The following is a 22616-nucleotide window of genomic DNA, read 5'->3' on the forward strand; positions in this document are numbered from 1 at the left end:
GTAAATTGCACAACCTCATTTAATTTGTGATGATTAAAGGAGCATTTCATGTATTTTTATTTGTTGTAAAGAAAGAAAACAGTTCATTGAATAACTGTAAAAGAAAATAAGTGCTTTGAACATTTTGAATGTTTTCAATGTATTTGACATACATGAAAATGAAAGAGATGAGAACATGATTAAGTTAATTAATGCAAGTTAAAGTGATTAATGTATACTAATTCATGGGAATATAAAAACATGGTTTACACAGTGTGTGTGAATAACACATGCCATTGGATCTTGTCTGATCTACTATAGGTCAGGTTTTTATAGATTGGGTGATTCATATCCCCATCCTCATCCCCTGGAGTGTCATGTGGAGAAGAGGACAACGCATCCCTTCCCATTCACTGATGGACCCAGGTGCATGTGAGAATATCTAACCCCATTTCCAGGCCTATAACAATCATTCAGTGCAATAATGGGTGTTACTGCAGCCATGTCAAGGTTTTCATGTTTCTGTATGTGTCCTTTTGGGGGCGCTCTCACCTCTCAGTGTGTTCTATGTGTTGAGGGTTCTCAATTATGTGTCTTGGTTGCATCTGTGTTCTGATAATTAAGCTTGTTGGTTACACCTGTTTGTGAGTGAGAGAGGGCAGAATTCTCATTACATTGAAGGAGAGTGCACTGTGCAGATCACATGAGAGAGAGCTCTGTGCAGAAGGAAGAAAGCAAAGTAGTATGTATTATTGTGAATGTAACAATATTTCCCAAGTTAATGTTTTGTTTTGTATGTCAGTTCTACTGTGTTTACAGCATGGTGTTTTAAGAACATGGTGCGTCTCGTGCGATGGATGGGCGGCACAGTAGAACACTACACTGCGTTGGTGAAGGCTCCGAGTAGAACAAGAACTCTACACTGCGTTGGTGAAGGCTCCAAGATGTCGACAGAACGCCTGGAAGACAAAGTTACACAGCACACACTGTGAATGTGGAGGTACAGTTTGGACTGGTTGCGATTAGTACAAGCCAATTAAGGAGCAAGTGGACAATGCTAAACAAGCAAGCTCGTTGAAGAAAGCATCTTGAAAGTAGCACAAGGTTTCACTGCCTTAAAGGTATATTCAGTGATTTCACTCAAAAAACCTTAGGTTTCGTTTTTGGCTGTGGGACCCAGCCTTTCGTCCAATCAGGATAGAGAGTCAAAAACGAAACCTAAGGTTTTTTGACCCCCAGGGGTTAACTGGGGACAGGGAGGAACTCCTTATATGGCCAGCACACTCTATAGTAGGGAGGATTATCACAACAAAACAAAAAAATAAGTGATATTTGAATTAAGTGAAATCACTGAATATACCTTTAAGTTTCTACCGCACCAAAGACCAAAGTTTAATTTGTGTTTCTCCTTAAAGGTATATTCAGTGATTTCACTCAAAAAACCTTAGGATTCGTTTTTGGCTGTGGGACCCAGCCTTTCGTCCAATCAGGATAGAGAGTCAAAAACGAAACCTAAGGTTTTTTGACCCCCAGGGGTTAACTGGGGACAGGGAGGAACTCCTTATATGGCCAGCACACTCTATAGTAGGGAGGATTATCACAACAAAACAAAAAAATAAGTGATATTTGAATTAAGTGAAATCACTGAATATACCTTTAAAGCGACAGTAGACATTTTCTTCTTGCCAATTGAATGAAGACAAAAATGACAATGAATATAGTCTGAATGAAGAGACTCAAGTGAAATCACTTTTGAAGTTGACTAAAAGGTCCAAGATATTTTTGAAGTTTATTATTTTCATTATTGTGTTCAAGCTCATAAATGTGTGTTTTGCATATTTAGACTTTAAGAAGATTGCTACAGTTTTATTTTGCTTTGCTACAATTCATTGGGATTTAAGTGATTGATGCCACACTGTTTTTGATGTGCTTTTTATACAAGGTTAAATATTTCTAAAGGTGTACATTTACATTTCATATTTAATTACATTTCAACACAACTTTTCACTACATAAGCACCTAACATGTCACACACAAATGAAAACCTTGACGATTCTGACGGTCCTGATTTGTCCCTTCAGTGCATTCCAGGTATTTGATACCTGGAACTAGATAGTCAAGTTCGGGCGTCTTCCGAGCGCTCTGCCGGGGCTGGTCAACGTATAGTTAGCCTACACAATGTAATGTAACAACTAACAATGTCCCTACGCAAGCAGCTCCCACAAAAACTATACTGTAGTTCCGTGACAGGTGCGTCAAAGTTGAACGAAAAGATAATAATTTCAATCCCCAATCCCCATCACGAGCGGGGCTCAGCGGGTTACCCGCGCCTCTCCGCGAAGGGTAGACGCACGTCACGCACGCTGATCCGCTCAGTGTGGCTGTCAATAAACAGCGGTGGGAATCGGACAAGGGCAACGATAGCTCACCTGATCCGAGTGGGGTTAGGGTACCGATGGTGGACGTCACGTCGAGGGGCTGCTGCGGGAGGGAGGAGACGGGAGGTTGTTGAGAGGTCGCTGGTTCGTCGTGAATGCGGGGGAGAACAGAGACTCATAAACTATGACACCCCCATCGGCAGCCGACGCCGTCAGGGTAGTCCAAATACGAAGGTGATCGCCTGAATTCATGGTTGGGTTTCCGTAAAAGTTCCGTAACAAACGTCCCTGCAATATGTAAAAATAAATAAGTGTATACACTTGGATTAAGAGCGTCTGCTTACTTCTATTACATAGAAACGTGGACGTGGTAGACGAAGTCCCCCACGGTAATTCCCGTCATCTGTAGCACATTCGCCGGCACATTCCATTCCAACGGTAGTTGGCCACTACAAGCCCATTTTGGGCACCTGCTGCATCTAGTTGACCTTGAACCTGGACGATTCTGACGCCCCCTATGATATTCTTGAGGGCATTCCAAGTAGTAATGTGATCGCTGTAGGGTAGGCCTGGGGGGGGGGGGGGGGAAATAGTGCTGTAACATAGCTCCCTGCAATATGTCAAAAAGAATCCGCTCAGTGTGGCGCGCGTGCAGCCCCGGACATCTAAGGGCATCACAGAACTGTTATTGCTCCTGCTCGTGTGGCTGAACGCCACTTCTATTAGGTAGTAAGGTGGACGTGGTACACAAAATCCCCCGCGGTAATTCCCGCCACCTGAAGAGAAGTCAGCGGGGGATTATTCCAACGGTAGATAGCCAGCTGAACGCCATTTTGGGCATTAGCGGCATCTTCTTGACCTGTCACTTGGACAATCCTGACGCCCCCGATACGTCCGCTCAAGGTTGTCCATGTTGTCTTTTGATCGGTTTCGCTCAGGACTTGGTTAGGGGGGCCTAAAAAGCGGCGTAGCATAGCTCCCTGCAATATGTAAAAAATCCGCTCAGTGTGGCGCGCGTGCAGCCCCGGACATCACAGAACTGTTATTGCTCCTTCTCGTGTGGCTGAACGCCACTTCTATTAGGCAGTAAGGTGGACGTGGTACACAAAATCCCCCGCGGTAATTCCCGCCACCTGAAGAGAAGTCAGCGGGGGATTATTTCAACGGTAGATAGCCAGCTGAACGCCATTTTCGGCATTAGCGGCATCTTGTTGACGTGTCACTTGGACAATCCTGATGCCCCCGATATGTCCGCTGTACGTCCATGTTGTCTTGTGATCGGTTTCGCTCAGGACTTGGTTAGGGGGGCCTAAAAAGCGGCGTAGCATAGCTCCCTGCAATATGTAAAAATAATAAAAGTGTATACACTTGGATTAAGAGCGTCTGCTAAATGACTAAATTGTATATTTAATTGAGTACAAGACCGAATGTTAACAAGATTGCAAGAACTTTGTTGGTGCTATCCTATTAGACCAAGTGTTTGACTGTATTCTGACTGTACTGTTTACATTTCTGTCTAATAAAGTGTCAGTCAAAGTGTATGGGAATCTGCTGCATTATGAGTGATACATTGTGAGAATCTATTCAATTATCATACTACTCACCTTGTAGAGTACATTCTTGGTGAATATATGAACGTTCTCGTTGACGCTCATAGCCACGATGTTCATCATGCTGGTATGAGCTAGAAACGTAGGCTACTTGAGATGGCACAGTGCCATTGATTAGGTATTCCTGTTGAAGTGGTGTGCCCTTGCATTAGCTATTTAAACAAGCCACCTCTGCTGGAATCTAACTCACTGCAATATTTAGGTATATAAAATAAAAATACATTTGTTATTTTGTTCATAATTCAAATCATAACACTGAACTCTGTCTAATTGTATATTTATTGACTAAAACATGTTCTCCCCATCTCTACAGTTCTTTAGAACGGCGGGTTACCAGTTTCAGAGAGAGACTCTTTTATCAATATAGATTTTATAGTTTAGTTATAACTTTTCATCACTTCTAATTTTACTAGTTTATCCTGTATCCTACATGAATTATCTCTCTTGATTGGATGACATTGGTATCCTGAAATTGGTACACCACCTTAAGTCCAGGTTCTTCCCCCCCTCCCCCCCATTCGTTATCTCCGCCAGGCCGGAGATTATCTTTTCTCCCATGGCAGTCTCTTAGTTTGTCTGTTTGTCTGTCTGTGAACAGCTGATCTTGGTCCGTAGCAGCAGTGCAGCATTAGGTGTGAGTCCACAGGACAGGAGTGTGTGGTGGTTGTCGTCATAGCAGCGCTGTGGGAACACACTGATGACGTCATAGTCCATGACACCTGTCCCCCTGTGGCACAGACGAGACGAGTGAGAGTGTACAGGTGAGTTCCATGAACATAAACTCCTATACAGCACTGGTTCCCAAACACTGTTTTATGGGTATTTTTATTTTGTATTTTTCCTACATTATCATTTAAAAAAACATTCCCAAAAAAGCAAAAATGTATGGAAAAAAAGAAAAATGTCTATTAGTGAAAATCATCGATCTACAACTTCACAAAGCGGCGTGTTGTGAGCTTAAATATCTGTTATTTTCACTAGCTTGGGTCCTGGGCAGACATCTCAATTGCTCTTTTGGGTCTTGAGCGGTCTAGATCTAAAAAGTTTGGGAACCACTGGTATACAGTATACTTCTGTTGTATGATGAATCACATTTTGAACTTGTAGATCAGCTTTTTTTGCTATTTGGCCAGTTTTGAAAAATACTCTCCTATGATAATGACTTTATAGTATACCCAAAATAGGAATGCCAGGTTGAAAGTGGGATACGTGTTTATGATTAGTATAGTATTTCCTTTCATTATAGCTCAACTCAATGTTTAGTGCTGCACCAGTGGTTCTCATAGCGGGGTCCGGGGACCCCAGTGCATAGTCCTTGAAGGTGTTCCAGGGGGTAAAAAAACCCCAAAGCTATATTACTGATAGTTAGGAGCCAAACGGACCCTTGCAGGTCTGTAACTCTGAGAGTTATGGGGGCCTGTGACCTAATCTGCATATCGTCACTGTCGGGTGGAAACCCCATACAGTATGTCCAAAAAGCTTCGCGCCACGTTTCGAGCTTGCGGATGTGCTAGTTTTGATGCTTTTGTGTGACACTGATGTATGATCAAGAAGGGCATTAATTTATGATAATAAAACAAAGTTAAAATATAATAAGCGGTTTCTGCCCAACAACCACATCAAACTGGGGGTCCTCGAAATTGCTTGAGAAGCACTGTCCTGGACAGTCCAGCCAGTCGTCTCACCGGTGTCTGTCCAGATACTGGCGAAGGTGACCTATGGTTTCCGAGAAGCGCATTTTCAGTATGTAACTGTTCTCCCCGTCCTCTGACTTCACCCTCAGCGTGGTGACATCACGAGCTGACGGAGGCCGCTCACTGTCACACATCTCCAGTCTGTGTGAGAGAGAAGGTGAACAGGGGTCACTTCTACATTATGTCCACCTCATCACTGCAACGTCACCCATTAAAGAATCTGTGTCATTAAAAAAAATGGATTTAGAAGACATTTATGAAGGCCAAACTGGGTCTGTAGGTACAAAATCTATGGTACATTTTCTATAAATAACAAAAGGAATCGGTACATTGCACTCTGATTTCGTTTTAGATCGTTTTAAATCCTTTTCTCCGTTTTAGAAAATGTTCCATCCTTTTCTCCTTCATATTGATGGAATATAGAATCCAGATAGAATTTCTGGACTTGATATTTAACATTCCTGCGTACCTCTCTTTCATGGCCTGCAGCACTGGAGTTTCTACGAGAATCACTGAATTGCGGATGTCAGACTGTCCCTGTATTGAAAACATGAAGTGGAAATCAGACTGTGAAAGATGAGGCAGAGGCTGTATGACAAGCAGGAATGTGTATTAATTAAATGAAATTATGTATTATGTGTAAATGTGTATTGTATTGGGCAAAGAAGGCATGTAGGACAGCCTTGAGATTCCCTGGCATCCATGTTCTCTGGCCTCACCTGCAGAACAGCCTGGACTGAGTCCCGGATATCAATGACTCTGCCAGCCTTCACCACCACTTTGGGCAACATGTTGAGGAACTGATCCATAGTGGTCTTCCTGCCTGTGTACAGGCAAAAAAAATAAAAAGTAGATCACATTATCACATTTGATTTCACTTATACCCAGCTTGTATTTGCCTGGATGAGAGGAGTGATAAAACTGACAAACTCTAGGGCTGATATCTGCTAATCCTTACTAGGGCAATACTACATTAACTGATCAATCAGGGGGATAGGCAAACACAGAGGATCTGTGTCTCAATAGTTGTTGCTACATGTAGCAACACAATTTAGTTTTTGTTTTTTTTATAATTTGAAGGTTTTTTTAGAAGGCGTTTTTAGAATCGGCCTCAGGTAGGTTAAATAGATTAACATTAACTACTAGACAAAGGGCACCGGTCTATAATCCATATTTATAGTATTTTATTATGCAAGTAAGGAAGGAAGGGAGCCTTTCGAAACAATATGTTACAAAATAGTTAAATTACTATAATAATAAAAAAGACAAGAATGATGCAGTACTTGACATAGAACTCTGTCGACTACAGTATACATAGAAGTACCACATTTCCAATTTGGTGTAAAAGTACAGACCAGGTATCTCAGAGGGAACCGTACTGGATGATTCTTGGCCTGATGCTCCATCAACAGACTGTCCTTTTCCAGGAAACTCAGCCCAAGGTCTCCTAAAAATAAATGTCTCCTCCCGTCTGTCATGTACCTGCACAAAGCAATCAACCCTTTATCTTTGGAGACCACACTTTTTACATCTGACGAAAGCTGAGACCCCCCCCCCCCCACACACACACACACACACACACACACACACACACACGTCGCACGCACGCACACAATATATATATACCTCTTGTTGCTGAATAGCAAAAATAGCCCATTTCCCCCAGCTATTTCTTAAAACATTTTGAACATTTGGGGGGAAAAAACATATTTGTGTAAGTTGTGATTTTGTGCAGCAAGTTGAACATCTTGTGGGACATTTTGAGCCATACCACCCGCCCCATGGAATGTCACATGTTCAGACAGAACACTTCGGCAAGGTGTCCGCACTCGTGCCGTGCTGTCTCGTCATGTACACACAAACACACAGCTGCAGTACGCACCTCGAAAGGCACTCCGTCGGGAAATCTCTGCTGGAGCTCCGATGGGAAATATCCGTCCATCAGGTCTTGCAGGCACCGCTGCAAAGAGCGAGAACAGCTGGATGTGAGCCAAGTTCATGATCAGATCTACAAGCTTGCAATGTGAGGGCATTCTCTCTCGCCAGCTCTTTAAAACTGGGACTCCAATGTCTTGTCATTCAATCAGGAGAGAGAACCCTACAAAGATCATTTATCAGATTCATTGTGTTCCTTTTCCTATTTTGTCTGCTCATCTATTTGTTTCATTACTTAAAATGTAATGTGCTAATCCTGTATCCTGTATGTGTTCTCTCTCTCCTGAATTGATTGGATGAAATTGGTATCCCGACCTGAAAATGTATTTTCTGTTTCATACTAAAGAGCTGGAGTGACCGTGAGACCCCTCTTGCTGAACAAACAGTTGTATCAGCGGAATATAGAGCTATTTACATATTTGAACAAACCGACCTGGGTGCTGTGTTCCTGGTAAGAGCGGAAGGGTCCGTCAAACATCACAATGCCATTGCTGTAGAGCCTGAGCGGGACAGGGGTCTTTTGAGCCAGGTGTGCCCCCCTGGCTGTGGCCTGAACGAAGGACGTCCCCTCCCCAGCCAGGACGTTCAGCTCCTGGACGCTCTGCACCACCAGGTCAAAGTTCATCTGGAAGCTCCTGATCACGGAGGAGGCTGCAAGGGCAGTAACTAAGTACATTTACTCAATTATTGTACTGTACAGATATACATAGTTCACGACTCATCACGATGCAATGCGCTGTGAGCTCAGAAACCAAATGGACCCTTACAGCCAGGTCTGTAACACTCAGAGTTATGGGGTGTTCGTGGCCTAATGCATACCAAACCGGGGGTCCTTGAAAATAAAACCTTGTCAAAATGGGTGCCGTGGCACCCTAGGGTGAAGTGACAAGTCTAGAGGTGCCGCAGAATACTATGATAATATTTGGAATTTATCAATATCACTTAAGTTTAACCACTTACTATAAACTCTCTATACTTTAGTAAGATGGACCGCCAAACCTCCTCGCCAAAATATAGCCGATCTACAAGCTCACGCGTTGTGAGCTTATATTTGGTGAATGTTCCCCCCAGAATAGGGATGCTGGGGTTCAAGTGGTTAAATGTCAAGTATGGAGTTATTTTCAATATGTCGTTACTCAATGTAATGGAAACTACTCTTCTCTCCCCGACACATACTGTATCTAAGGGGGAAGGATTTAGAGTAGGCCTACTTATTTACGTATTTACGTAATATGACTTATTAATGTAAGGTTCTATAAAGTATCAATTAAATTCAGGGGTGCCTTGGATATAAAAGTTATTTACAGGGGTGACCTGAAACCATGTTTTGTTGGATATTGGAATAGAGGCTTCCTGATATAGAGGAAGGAGAGGTTGGTGCCCCAACCTGGTTGCCACGTGTCTCTGTCTGAGGAGCTCTGTCTCTGGAAGGATTCATGGTCTTCTCCCTCCTCTTCACTGGTCTTACTGCTGTCTCCATCGCCCACCCAGATCATGCCATATTCACTCAGAAAACTCTGCCACGGACAACGCAGGAACCACACATTAAACACGACGTGAACATTGTAGTGGGTCTTAAAACTTTAAAGGGCCCCCTAATATGTATTTGGCCGTAGACCGCCCACAATTATTATTAATATAAAAAATATTATATTCTTTGTAGTTTCTATGCTTTGTTGTGAATGAAAATAAATCATATCTATAATATTATTTCTCGCAACCTCTAAAAACCTTACTACCGGCGTCCAGCTAGGGCTATACTGTAAACTGTATAGTATATACACTAGTAATTGCAGATCTACAAGCTCACAGCGTGTGGTGCTGTAACCCGTTGTGAGCTTGTAGATATTAATAGGTTAGGGTTCAAGAAGTTGAACTTACCTCCATTTCATGTACTTGGGTCTGCAGACGGCTGCATGAGTTAACGAGGTCGTCTTTGTCAGGCAGGTCACTAGCTGTCTCTAAATGAACACAGATGAATCATTTAGACTAAAGAAATTAATTATGTTTATATACAATATTTACTTGGATAATTGCTGGGAGGTACCTGTGTTTTTAAGAAGCCTCAGTTTTTCTTCCAGAACAGAAATCCTTTTGTCCTTGAGGCAAAAAAATAGGATTATCGAAAAATATGTCAGTTAAAATACATCAACTTTACAATTAACAATAACATACATTCATACCTGCCCTGTGAGTTTCGACTCACATACCTGTGAGTCAAAACATGTTGGCTGTTTTTAACTTTTCTAAATAAAGTACCTTGATTTTATCCACCCTCTCCTCATTTTTACCTTTTTTAGTGCTCGGATCGCCACCTGTTTTTCAAGTATTCCAGTCCCATGGATCTTTGCAGCTATCTAAATAACATTCTGTACATTGAAACTAGAAGATGTCTTGTAGAAGCCAATTCACTGTTTTTTTTATTATTATTTCTGTTATTATTTAGCCTAGAATATTCTGAAGATACTTGGTTAATTGGGTTAGTGGGTTGGGCATAGACGGGCACGCCTCCAGGCCTAGGGGTTAATTATGGACAGCCTGTGGAGGGATTTCATGCACCTTGTGGATACATGGTTTTTACCAGCAACATGGAAGATGTTTGTACCATGCATTCTACTTGAAATAAACGCAAAGCAAATGAATGTACCAAGTGGACAATGTCATTCTTCCTACTGCGTACACATAAACCCATAGAATGGGTGCATCAGTGAGTTTGTTATACAAAAGGTTGAAAGCTGACAAACTAGCACTTACAACAGTAAAAACCATCCATTCGAAGAGGACTCTAACCAGGAACTGGGCATCGTGATGATTCACAAAGAAAATTAATTTGAAAAGGCTCTACGGATCGAGGATTGGAGTCTGGAAGGAGTGCAACGACAAAGGACAAACTCAAAATATTAACAAGTGGACGCGCAGCACGCAGCACAAACTAAGCCTCATCAATATCAAGCCCATGGTATGTAACGAAACACCGAAAAGGCTGTACAGGCAAATAACTACTGGAGTTATTTTATTTTTCGTGTGTCACTCACTGCTACCTTTTATTGGTGACACGTTGCTGACAAGTGCTGCACTGCTGTCCATTGTTTTATTATTTATGTTTTGTCACCGTCTGACTTTTATTAGTGACACTGCCTTTATTTATTTTGGGCATTTGCTTTGCGATTTTTGCACCTGAACCGGACACTGTGAACTGTCAACAGCGCGGCTGCGCTTTCTTTAAAGTTTACATTTGCACCGCACTTTATTGTGCGACAAAAGGGGAATTTGCAATATGTCCGATGTCATGGAGCCTGTGAGCAGCAATGGTGCGCAACTATTGGCAAAAAGGACCCCAAAGTTAACAGAGAACGGCATGGCTTTACAAAAGGAAAACTGTCTGAAAACATTAAAAACAAAAAGCAACCACACCGGCCCGTACATTGAAAGAGTCAAAGTGCTTATGCAATCCAATGAGAATGTCACAAAAATGCAATCTGAGCTGAACACATTGAAAACATGTTTTGATGAAATGAGTAATACATATGATGCATTTTTGACGTTGCCTCTGACTGAGGAGGTTAATGAGCAAAAGGAATGGTTTGAACGAAAAAAGAGTACTGTGAATTTGAGGAGGATGTGAAAAGGTGGATTCATGAGGCTGGTCAATCATCACAAACCGTTGCTGCTAGTGCGTGTTAAATTGTGACAGAAATTGATGACATAGGACCAGACGACAGTGTTTCCAATGTCCCAAGCAGGGCTAAGTCCCGCTCCAAGTCCCAAACCTCACGCACTTCATCAACAACATCATCTGCACTTCTCAAAGCTCAAGCTGAAAGGGCAGCCCTTCTGGAGCGTGCTGCTGCCTTAAAGAAACAACATGAGCTGCAGGCAGAGGAGGACATTTTAATGAGACAGGAGGAGGATCTGAGGATAGAAAATTACAACTTGAGGAGCCACATGAGGAGACAAAGGGAACAATTAACACTCGATACAGAGTTGGCAAAAATCTATGTTTTAGAGGAAAATGGATCAAGGAGCGGCTCAAGAGCATCCAATGGAATGCACTCTTATTATGACAATAATGTTCAAATCACGAAACAGCTCAATCCTAATGCAACAGTTTATAATCCTGCAAAGGTGAATTACAACATGACTCTAATAACTGACTCTGTAGCTCTCCCACAGGTTGTCCGGCCCAAAGAAAGACCCAAAATGCAAATTACAAATTCACAAACTGTTTATTCCCAGGCTCAAGAATCAATTCCAACCAATGACACTGAAATGTTGCCCCGGGTTTCTACCACACCAGCACAGCCAGTGCCAGGTTGTGTTTCTCAAGCCACAGTGCTGTATGACCACAGTCAGAATGATATTGTCAATATAATGCAAAAACAGAATGAAATAACCTCTTTATTAGTTCAACAGAACCTTTCATCTGCTCTTCCAGTGAGAACAATTCCTGTGTTTGATGGTGACCCTCTGCAATATTATGCCTTTATGCGAGCCTTTGAAAATGGGGTTGAAATGAAAACTAACAATTTTGGTGATTGCTTGCACTTCCTTGAACAATACACCAGGGGTCAGCCAAAGGAGATGGTGCATAGTTGTCAGCATCTGCCTCCTCAACAAGGATATCTAAGAGCAAAACATCTTTGGAAATGAACAAAAAATCACTTCTGCATATGGAAATGGCTTTCAGTTGGGCACCCATTAAAAGTGACGATGTCAAGGCACTACAAGCTTTTTCTCTCTTTTTACGTGGATGTTGCAATGCAACAGAACAAATCATGCATAATTATGAGAGAATTGGACATACCATGCAACATGAGGAGCATTGTTCTAAAATTGCCATATAAGTTGCGGGAAAGATGGAGAAGCACTGCCTGTGACCTGCAAGAGCGAAAAGGTCATAGGGCCATGTTTAATGATCTGGTCCAGTTCATTGAAAAGCAGGTCAGAATAGCCACAGATCCATTGTTTGGCAACATACAGGACACCCCACTCGCTTCCTCAAGTAGAAGTGCATTCCCCCCCGCCCCCAGTCAGGGTTTGAAGAGCCACAGAGGAAGCAATTTTGCCACTAATGTTGCCGTGGTGGAGGAAAAGGTACACTCTCCCCCACCCCAAGGCTGTTTATATTGCAACATGAGCAATCACTCATTGGAAAAGTGCTACCAGTTCAAAAGAAAAGTACACAAGGAAAAGATCGACTTCATTAAGGAGAAGGGGATATGTTTCGGCTGCCTAAAAAGGGAAGGCCATATTAACAAAACATGTGTCAATAGACTGACTTGCAATGTATGCAGCCAACAACACCCAGAAATTCTCCACATCGTAAGAGAGGACAAAAGAAAATTCCAGCAGTTAGTGATGCAACTACTGCACCAACATTATGCGGTCATATTGGGGCTGGTTGTGAGGATGATTGCACATTTTCAATTGTGCCAGTCCAGATAAAATCCAAAAAAAGTGACACAATCATACAAACCTATGCCTTCTTGGATCCTGGCAGCTCAGGAACATTCTGCACAGAAAGCCTTGCACAAAAATTGAATGTCAGAAAACAAAGGACCAGCATTATGCTGCGAACCATGGGGCAGTTAAAGACTATTTCTACATATGCAGTGTATAGCTTGGAAGTGTCTGCACTGGACAATGATGATTTTGTTGATTTACCTGAGGTTTTCACCCATAGCAGCATGCCGGTGAGTGAGAGCAACATTCCCAGACAGGAGGATGTTGATCAATGGCCATATTTGAGTGGCATCAAAATACACCAAATTGACTCTGACATCGATCTACTCATTGGGACTAATGCTCCTAAAATCATAGAACCATGGGAAGTCATTAACAGCCAGGAAGATGGTCCCTATGCAGTGAGGACCAAAGTAGGATGGGTACTGAATGGCCCACTCCGAGGGGGCACTTTGAATGACAGTATGAGCAAGAGAGGCTGCTCTACTATTTCCACAAATCGAATCTCTATTGTACACCTAGAGGAATTGATCATTCAACAGTATAATCATGACTTCAGTGAGAAGACCTCTGAAGAACAAGCTGAAATGTCAAGAGAGGATGTTAAATTCATGAACATTGTGCATAACTCCTCTGTGTTGAAAAATGGTCATTATTCTTTTGACTTACCTTTCAAGAATGAAACTCCTATCTTGCCCAACAACCGCTGCATAGCAGAGCAGCGTATTGTGAGCCTGAAAAGAAAATTTGGAAAAAATGAGACATTTCATGAGGAATACACATCCTTTCTGAGTGATGTAATTGATCAAGGCTATGCAGAGATTGTGCCAGAAGATCAATTAAAAAGAAACGATGGTAAAGTGTGGTATATTCCACATCATGGAGTTTATCACCCTAGAAAGGAAAATTAAGAGTTGTGTTTGACTGCGGAGCTGTATACAAGGGGATGTCACTCAACTGCCAACTTCTACAAGGTCCAGATTTCACAAACTCCCTCATTGGTGTCCTTATTAGATTTCGGCAGGAACCCATTGCAGTGATGGCTGACATACAGGCCATGTTTCACCAGGTCCAAGTCACAAAAAAGGACATTGACTTTCTGCGCTTTCTGTGGTGGCCTCAGGGTGACATCACGCGCCCTCTGGTGGAATATCGGATGTTTGGAGCAGTGTCATCCCCAAGCTGTGCAAATTATGCTCTGAGGAGGACTGCAGATGACAATCAAGCTCTATTCTCTGCAGAAGTAATCAATACTGTCAAAAACCATTTTTATGTTGATGACTGTCTTAAGTCAATGTCTTCAGAGGAGGAGGCAACACAGCTGGTTAAGGATCTAACTGCTCTGTGCGACAAAGGGGGCTTTATTCTCTCTAAATGAATAAGCAACAGCCGCTCAGTTTTATCATCAATCCCACAAGAGAGCAGAGCAAAGGAAATCAAAGCACTGGATTTGGATTCGGACAGTCTCCCATTGGAGAGGGCACTCGGCTTGCAGTGGTGTGTCGAGACTGACAAGTTCAAATTTAAGACCATCATGAAGGAACGGCCACAGACAAGAAGAGGCATTTTGTCAATGGTCAGTTCACTTTATGATCCCTTAGGATTTATTTCACCCTACACTTTGTCAGCAAAGATGATTCTCCAGGAGCTTTGCAAAAGACATTGTGCGTGGGATGACGACATTCCCCAGTTCTTCTCTCAGCAGTGGTCAGACTGGCTAAACGGACTTGAACAGGTGGCAGACTTTGGCAAGCCCACTGGGGCATAGTTGCATCACTTTTCCGATGCCAGTCAAGATGGCTACGGTACTGTGTCTTATTTGAGGATGGAGAATGATGACAAAGGGGTGCATGTTGCATTCCTCTTGGGTAAAGCCAGAGTCGCACCGTTGAAACAAACTACAATTGTTAGAATGGAGCTCACAGCTGCTGTTCTAGCAGTAAGAGTTGATGGGATGTTGCGAAAGGAGTTGCAACTGGAGTTGGATAAATCAGTTTTTTGGACAGACAGTACAACAGTGCTTAAGTACATCAGCAACGAAACTAAGAGGTTCCACACCTTTGTGGCAAATAGAACAGCAGTCATAAGAGAGGCTACCAGTGTTGACCAGTGGAGGTACATTGGCACAAAGGATAATCCAGCCGATGATGTTTCACGTGGGCTGAAGGCCACTGACTTCGTGGCAAACAAGAGGTGGATCAATGGACCTGGCTTTCTTTCTAGGCCAGAGGAAGAATGGCCTAAGTCTGACCTGGAACTGCATGGAGTTGCTGCTGAAGACCCAGAGGTGAAAAGGGACCTGACAGTCAATTTAATTGCTACAGGCACAGATAATCCTACAAGCTGTCTGATGAACTATTTTTCAATTTGGTCAAAATTAAAGACTGCTTTAGCGTGGTTTTTGAAAATTAAGCAGTGTCTCATGTTGCTGCGACAGACAAGAAACGAAATCCATGCTGCAGTCTATGGCAGTGAAATGGATCTTGAAAGACAAAAGACTGAAATAACAAAAAGGATCAACAACTTCAAAGCTACAATCAAAGGGCACCGTTTGCATCCTGAAGACGATGCTGCAGCAGAAAAGTCAATTATTTGTTTTGTACAAGGTCAAAGGTTCAAGGAGGACATTGCCATATTGTCGGCTGGTGCTGAAAGTGTCAAGAAAGACAGTCAACTGTACAAGCTGGATCCAGTATTGGAGGAGGGAATCCTGAGAGTTGGTGGCCGCTTGTGTCGATCATCCATGCCAGAGGAGTCTAAACACCCTGTTATCTTGTCTAAAGATCTTCATGTCTCATCACTCATTCTTCGCCACATTCATCAACAGCTGGGACATGGAGGACGAAATCACATGCTCTGCCATCTTCGTAAAAGGTATTGGATCACCAATGCTAATTCCGCAACAAGGAAAATCATTTTAGAATGTGTCATATGCAAACGTCAAAGAGGAAAGCTCGGTGAGCAAAATATGGCAGATTTGCCAAAGGAGAGAGTTTTGCCTGACAAAGCACCCTTTACCAATGTGGGGGTAGACTATTTTGGTCCCATCGACATTAAAAGAGGAAGAAGTCTGATCAAAATATATGGAGCTATATTTACCTGCTTCACTAGCAGAGCTGTGCATCTAGAAGTGGCATATAGTCTTGATACAAGTTCATGTATTAATGCCATAAGAAGGTTCATCTGCAGAAGAGGTCAAGTGTTAACCATAAGATCGGACAATGGTACAAATTTTGTTGGAGCCAAAAGAGTCCCTGGCTGCCTTAAACAATGACAAAATCCAAGCTGCTCTATTACGAGATGGAGTGACATGGCATTTCAATACTCCAGCAGCTTCCCATCAGGGAGGCGTGTGGGAACGCCTTATTCGCATGGTGAGAAATGTGCTCAAGTCTGTTCTACAACAACAGACACTTGATGATGAAGGTCTACAAACGGTCCTCTGCGAGGTAGAGGCAATCTTGAACAGTCGACCCATCACAACAGTTTCAGATGAGCCAAATGATCTGGAAGCTCTAACACCAAACCACATCCTTCTGTTAAAAGGAAAGCCAGCTTTGCCCCCTGGACTGACAGAGGAGATCTGTATACCAGGAAGAGATGGAAACAGGTCCAGTATCTTGCTGACCTCTTCTGGAAGCGGTGGCTTTCTGAATATCTGCCTTTAATGCAAGAGAGACAAAAATGGTTAAAGGAAAGAAGATCCCTCATTCCTGGAGACATTGTCCTCGTTGCAGATGCTACTGCTCCCAGAGGCTCATGGATAATGGGCAGGGTTTTGGAGGCAAAACCAGATGCCAAAGGGCTAGTGTGCACTGCACGCCTTCAGACGAAGACGAGCTAACTGGAAAGGCCTGTTAACAAACTGTTTGTTACTGGAGGCAACAGACTGAAGACTTAACTACTTTCTCTATTCTTTCTCTCTTTCTTTTACAGTGTCATCAGAAGAATCAGTCAAGATTAACACATGACACATACCACATACCATGTTTAGTTTTGTGAATGGCTTCTTTAGCAGTAATTGTTTATATAATGCACAATTAGGGGTCACTGTGTAGAAGCCAATTCACTGTGTTTTTTGATTATTATTTCTGTTATTATTTAGCCTAGAATATTCTGAAGATACTTGGTTAATTGGGTTAGTGGGTTGGGCATAGACGGGCACGCCTCCAGGCCTAGGGGTTAATTACGGACAGCCTGTGGAGGGAATTCATGCACCTTGTGGATACATGGTTTTTACCAGCAACATGGAAGATGTTTGTACCATGCATTATACTTGAAATAAACGCAAAGCAAATGAATGTACCAAGTGGACAATGACATTCTTCCTACTGCGTACACCTAAACCCATAGAATGGGTGCATCAGTGAGTTTGTTATACAAAAGGTTGAAAGCTGACAAACTAGCACTTACATGTCTGGTAAACAATGAGCTATGTATCTGTCTATGTAGCATGCAATCTAAACCACAAGCTTGTAGATGACTATTTTCAGTGCAGAGGTTTGGTGTAGACGAAGAAAGAGACAAAGTAGGTGGCAGGCCTACCGAGTTAAAGAAGGTCATTAGTATTGAGGGTTTAAGTGGGGTTGAGTCTGAAGAACTTAGACCGAGTATACAGATCACGGCAGAATTACTGTGAGTCTGAACGACCGGGTAGGCTATACTACCCAAATATAGAACAAACTACTACTCTGCCACCCAAACGTGGAATGCCCTGACAGCATACCATCCATTAAAAGATGTGAATCACTGGTTTCTTTCAAAACTGTATACAGTGTATAACCTGAAAAACTATCTATCAGGAAACCAAAAGGGCAGGTCAATGCAATTTCCCAGAGAAAGGAGGTGTCATTCACTGCTGACATTTCTCCTTTGTAAATAATATTAATATAATTATATTTGTATTAGTTGATGACATACACGTATTATTATGTTGTTGTTTTTTCTTTTGTGTTATCCCTTTAGCCTTGATGTCTGACTGTACCTCGTGCTGACGTGTGTTGGAGACTCACCTTGTGTTCTATCTGGTGAGCCTGCATCTTCAGCGTTCTCTCCAGACAGGCCAGTCGCTGCATCATGGACGACATCAGCTCATAGTCACTCGGTGGAATACCTGGGTGACCGCCACAAATACACAAAATGAAAAAGGCCTAGGTATTCTATGATTTAATTAGTAGAGAGGATTATGTAGGAGCCACGAATTGGTTTATTATGTTTGGTCTATGAAATGAGTGGGCTGTCACTGGTGATTAATGTGGATGATTGACGGGCATAGGGGCGTACCTGTTTCATTCAATAACTCACCTAGTTTACCTGCTTCACACACAGTGAGAGAGAGGGGGTGTGTGGGAAGCCGCACTTTTGTTGACCGCTTTATACCGCTTATTTTGCTTTATTTTATTTACTTTATTTACGTTGGATTGCTGTAACTAGGCCTACTTAATTTGCTTTATGTTTGAGCACCCTTTAAGTTATGCATCTGGATTCAATAAACCACCTTAAGTTAAAAGCATTGTTTTGGAACCAGCGAAATCCTTTTGTTTACGGAGCGCGTCTGACAACCTGGCCCATCCCATCGCCTCTCGGCGATTTATTTATACATTATAATCTCCTGTAGTCGCTCTACAGATTACATTGAACACTTCTCACACGTTAGTTATAAAACATACCTTACCGTTACTGAGTGTATTGGAGAAAGATTTTGATGTTGACGTGGAGACATTGTCATCAGGCCGCTGGGACACAGTGGGAGGGTGTCGGCCAGAAATTATCTCTTCATATTCTGAAATATGATTGCAGCACTAGCAGTCACTAAACTGCTCATCAACAAGACATTTCGCAAACAAAGTCAAATGGTAGAAAACATGGTGGAAATTCTTCATTATACTGTGTAGCCATTTTTGGTTGGTATGTCGGTTCAATAGTTAATCAATGTAATTGATAATTTAATTTAATAATCGATTAATAATCAATCCCCATTTAGTTTACAACTTTCGTTTTTTTCAACCAAGGTTCATGTTTTAGGTTATTAGAGAAAGTAAAAGATGAGTGTTATTCTTTTTTCATTTGCTGCTTTCTTTAGTTTTAGGGATTTTAGCTCTTTTGACAGGGGGGCATTCAAGCATGGGGCTAAATATGTATTTATTTACAAAATATTATGGCGATTTTTTATTTTATTATTTACTAGTCCTACTAGACCCCAGGAAATTACATCTGGCCACAGAAGATCACAGGATCTACCGAATGTGAAGGAGGCCTACTGGGGGGAAGCCACACTGTGTCATAGGCTCAATATGCAGTTTGACACATTCTGATCTGATCTACAAGCTTACAACATGATTTGTTAAGCGTGATCTGCTATTTTCACATGTTTGCAGGACACTGTGACAAATTAACAGTGTTGGGCAAGTTACTTTGAAAGCGTAGCTTGTAAAGCTACAAGTAGCTCAGGCAGTAGCTTGATCAAGCTACATAGCTACCCCTGGAGAGATGTAGCTTGTAAAGCTACAGCTACATGGAAAAAGTAGCTCAAAGTAGCTCAGCTACTTTTTATTTTTCAGCGTTAAATTGAGAATGTACATGCGGGAGACCCCTCCTCCCCTCTGGGAGACCCCTCCCCTCTGGGAGACCCCTCCTCCCCTCTGGGAGACCCCTCCCACCCTGCTCCCCTCGGGGAGACCCCTCCTCCCCCTGCTCCCCTCTGGGAGACCCCTCCCAGCCTGCTCCCCTCTGGGAGACCCCTCCTCACCCTGCTCCCCTCTGGGAGACCCCTCCTCCCACCCTGCTCCCCTCTGGGAGACCCCTCCTCCCCCTGCTCCCCTCTGGGAGACCCCCCCACCCTGCTCCCCTCTGGGAGATCCCTCCTCACCCTGCTCCCCTCTGGGAGACCCCCCCACCCTGCTCCCCTCTGGGAGACCCCTCCTCCCCCTGCTCCCCTCTGGGAGACCCCCCCACCCTGCTCCCCTCTAGGAGACCCCCCCACCCTTCTCCCCTCTGGGAGACCCCTCCTCCCCCTGCTCCCCTCTGGGAGACCCCCCCACCCTGCTCCCCTCTGGGAGACCCCTCCTCCCCCTGCTCCCCTCTGGGAGACCCCTCCTCCCCTCTAGGAGACCCCTGCTCCCCCCTGGGAGACCCCTCCCACCCTGTGATACCAGGGCCAATCAGAGGCCAATTAGAGGCAGCTGTCAAGTGCTGATATGCCCTCAAAGCAATCAGAAAAAGGAACAGTCCTTGATTTTTCAAAGGGGGTTCTAGTACAAGAATTAACACAGCAACCAATGGTCAAAATTAATATATTTCTTTCATGTTATTGGCCAAAATTGTAGCTTGTAACTTGAGTAGCTAAGCTACAAAAAATGACCCAAAAGGTAGCTGAGCTACTTGACGAGGTACACAAATATGAATGTAGCTAAAATACCACAAGCTACAGCAAAATGTAGCTCAGCTACGTAGCTCAGCTACATGTAGCTTAATACTCCCCAACACTGCAAATTAAAAAGGCTTAGGCCTAAGTGGATAATCCATACATCGATCGATATTGTCTATATATATATAGCACACACACACACACACACACACACACACACACACACACACACACACACACACACACACACACACACACACACACACACACACACACATTGTGATGTGTTGAGCAGAGAGTAGACTATGGTGGACTGATACAGCAGAATAGATATCCAGTCCAACACAGACACAGATGAATGTCACTAAGCTGGTTCATTTGGCAGCCAACTAATAGAGCATTGATTCAGTATTGACCATATTAAGCCAGGTATCACGGCAGACAGCACTAATATAATAAACAAAAGGTGAACGGAGCATACAGTCCATATACTCAGATAGTACTGCGCGCTAAAAAGTACACGCATATAGTGGAAGTGACGTCAGATCTTCTACACACAGCAAAACAAAAGGGAGCAGTGCACCACCCTGTGGCACCAACTGGCACTGCATACTTTGATTGATTGATTGAAATATTTATTAACAGTTTGCAGAATTTACAGTACATTTCAAGCACAAACTCAATACAAAGACTGTTAACTGTGAGTGGACGACCCAATTAAGCATTACACTTGTTTACAACAGGGTCCACATTGTTCAATTCATCAAAACATTTAGAGACATACAAATAGACATTTCTATGTAGCTAAAGAACAGAACAGGAATTCATCATATAGGAAGCAAAAAGGGAAAAGATACATATACAGTGAGGGGAAAGGGGGGTGGGGTGGGGTGGGGGGGATTCAGATCTTACAGAGGCCAGTTTCGAATTGCAGCCATCCGTATAGGTGCCCTTTGAGAGCGGTTTTGAAGGAGTCAAGGGATTCACATGTCTTAATGACTGTTGGTAGGGCGTTCCACATTTTGGTGGCATAGGAGCGAAAATAATTTAGTCCCTTGTTTGTACTGACTGTTACAATAGCTTTTACTGTTTTACTGTTACAATAACACACAATTGAAACAGGCAGTGCTTCTAGATTAACTATTCCATTAATCAAAAAAGTTATCAAAAATAATTGCTAAGAAAATAATGAATACTTGCAGCGCTGGTAGGTATAAATATTTCAGATTTGACTTGTAATAAGGTAGTTGCAAGACCTACTTCTGGTAAGATTGTCCTTGAACGGTACCCTTCCACTCTCTCTGTGGGGGGAAAAAAGGACAAACTTGTGGACTTTAATCTAAATATGTCATCTCCTTAGTTCTTGCACGTTTTAATTGTAAAGATCATTTTCCCCGTACACAAGTAGCCTACCCTTGTTCCTGGTCCAGGGAGCCTTGGAGTGGAAGACGCCTGGTTTTCTTCAACATGGACAGAGGTGAACTCATTTCAATGCCCTGACCTGACTTGTCCTGACCGCCTGACTGAGAGAGCACCGACGCAGGAAGGTTCTCTGTCAAATATTTAGCTTCACGTTCCTACTGTATTCAGCCCATGTGAAAAGGTCTGCAGCTAAATAAACAATATGAATTCCTGGTTGATTATATTCCTGTGCTGTGCTTTTCTGTCCATACCCATGCACCAACCACATCATGATTGTTTGGACTTTGTTGCCGTTGGTAACCTGTGAAACCTTTGGAAATGAAATGCTGATGGTAAGATCCTGTCTTTTCCACAAGGTGTCGCTTTATACCTGCAGGCTACCTTTATAGTAGTAGACATGTGTACCTATAATACTGATTTCTTTAAAGGCACATTTTTGTGATTTTGTATCGCTAGCTTTTCTAAGTTGCAATGTGGCAGCTCTGTTTACACATTTCTTAATAGTCAAAGGACTATTAAGTCTTTTGTAGTGTATGGCCTATTTACAGTACCGAAGTCAAAGGACTATAGTAAGCAATTTTTTATGCCAAGTTGGCATGAAAATATAGGTAGGCTGTATTTAAAAATATATTATATTTTACAGTAGCTACTTTACTTGTACTTGTGTAAATGTTAAATAGCTATAAGGCCTTTTGAATGTTTAACTGTAGTTCTAGTTCTACATTGTGTAGGCTATATTACATTGTCAATTTAAATTTTGACTTATATT

The 22616-nt window shown here is 42.7% G+C and overlaps 1 protein-coding gene across 1 annotated transcript; it reads right to left on the bottom strand.

The window, feature by feature from the left end:
* Positions 1-4534: 4534 nt before the first annotated feature.
* ubxn11 (UBX domain protein 11) lies at positions 4535-21912 on the bottom strand (the record flags this gene model as incomplete). Its single annotated transcript, XM_083762093.1, has 14 exons — positions 4535-4694; positions 5653-5802; positions 6131-6198; positions 6381-6484; positions 7017-7143; positions 7544-7621; positions 8030-8247; positions 8984-9113; positions 9478-9557; positions 9644-9695; positions 18072-18172; positions 18734-18841; positions 21686-21726; positions 21839-21912. The coding sequence occupies 14 exons, from the start codon at positions 21910-21912 to the stop codon at positions 4535-4537; spliced, it is 1491 nt and encodes a 496-aa protein (XP_083618219.1).
* Positions 21913-22616: the final 704 nt, after the last annotated feature.

The sequence above is a fragment of the Protomyctophum parallelum genome (assembly GCF_964188405.1).
Source record: "Protomyctophum parallelum genome assembly, chromosome: 3".
NCBI classification, from domain to species: domain Eukaryota; kingdom Metazoa; phylum Chordata; class Actinopteri; order Myctophiformes; family Myctophidae; genus Protomyctophum; species Protomyctophum parallelum.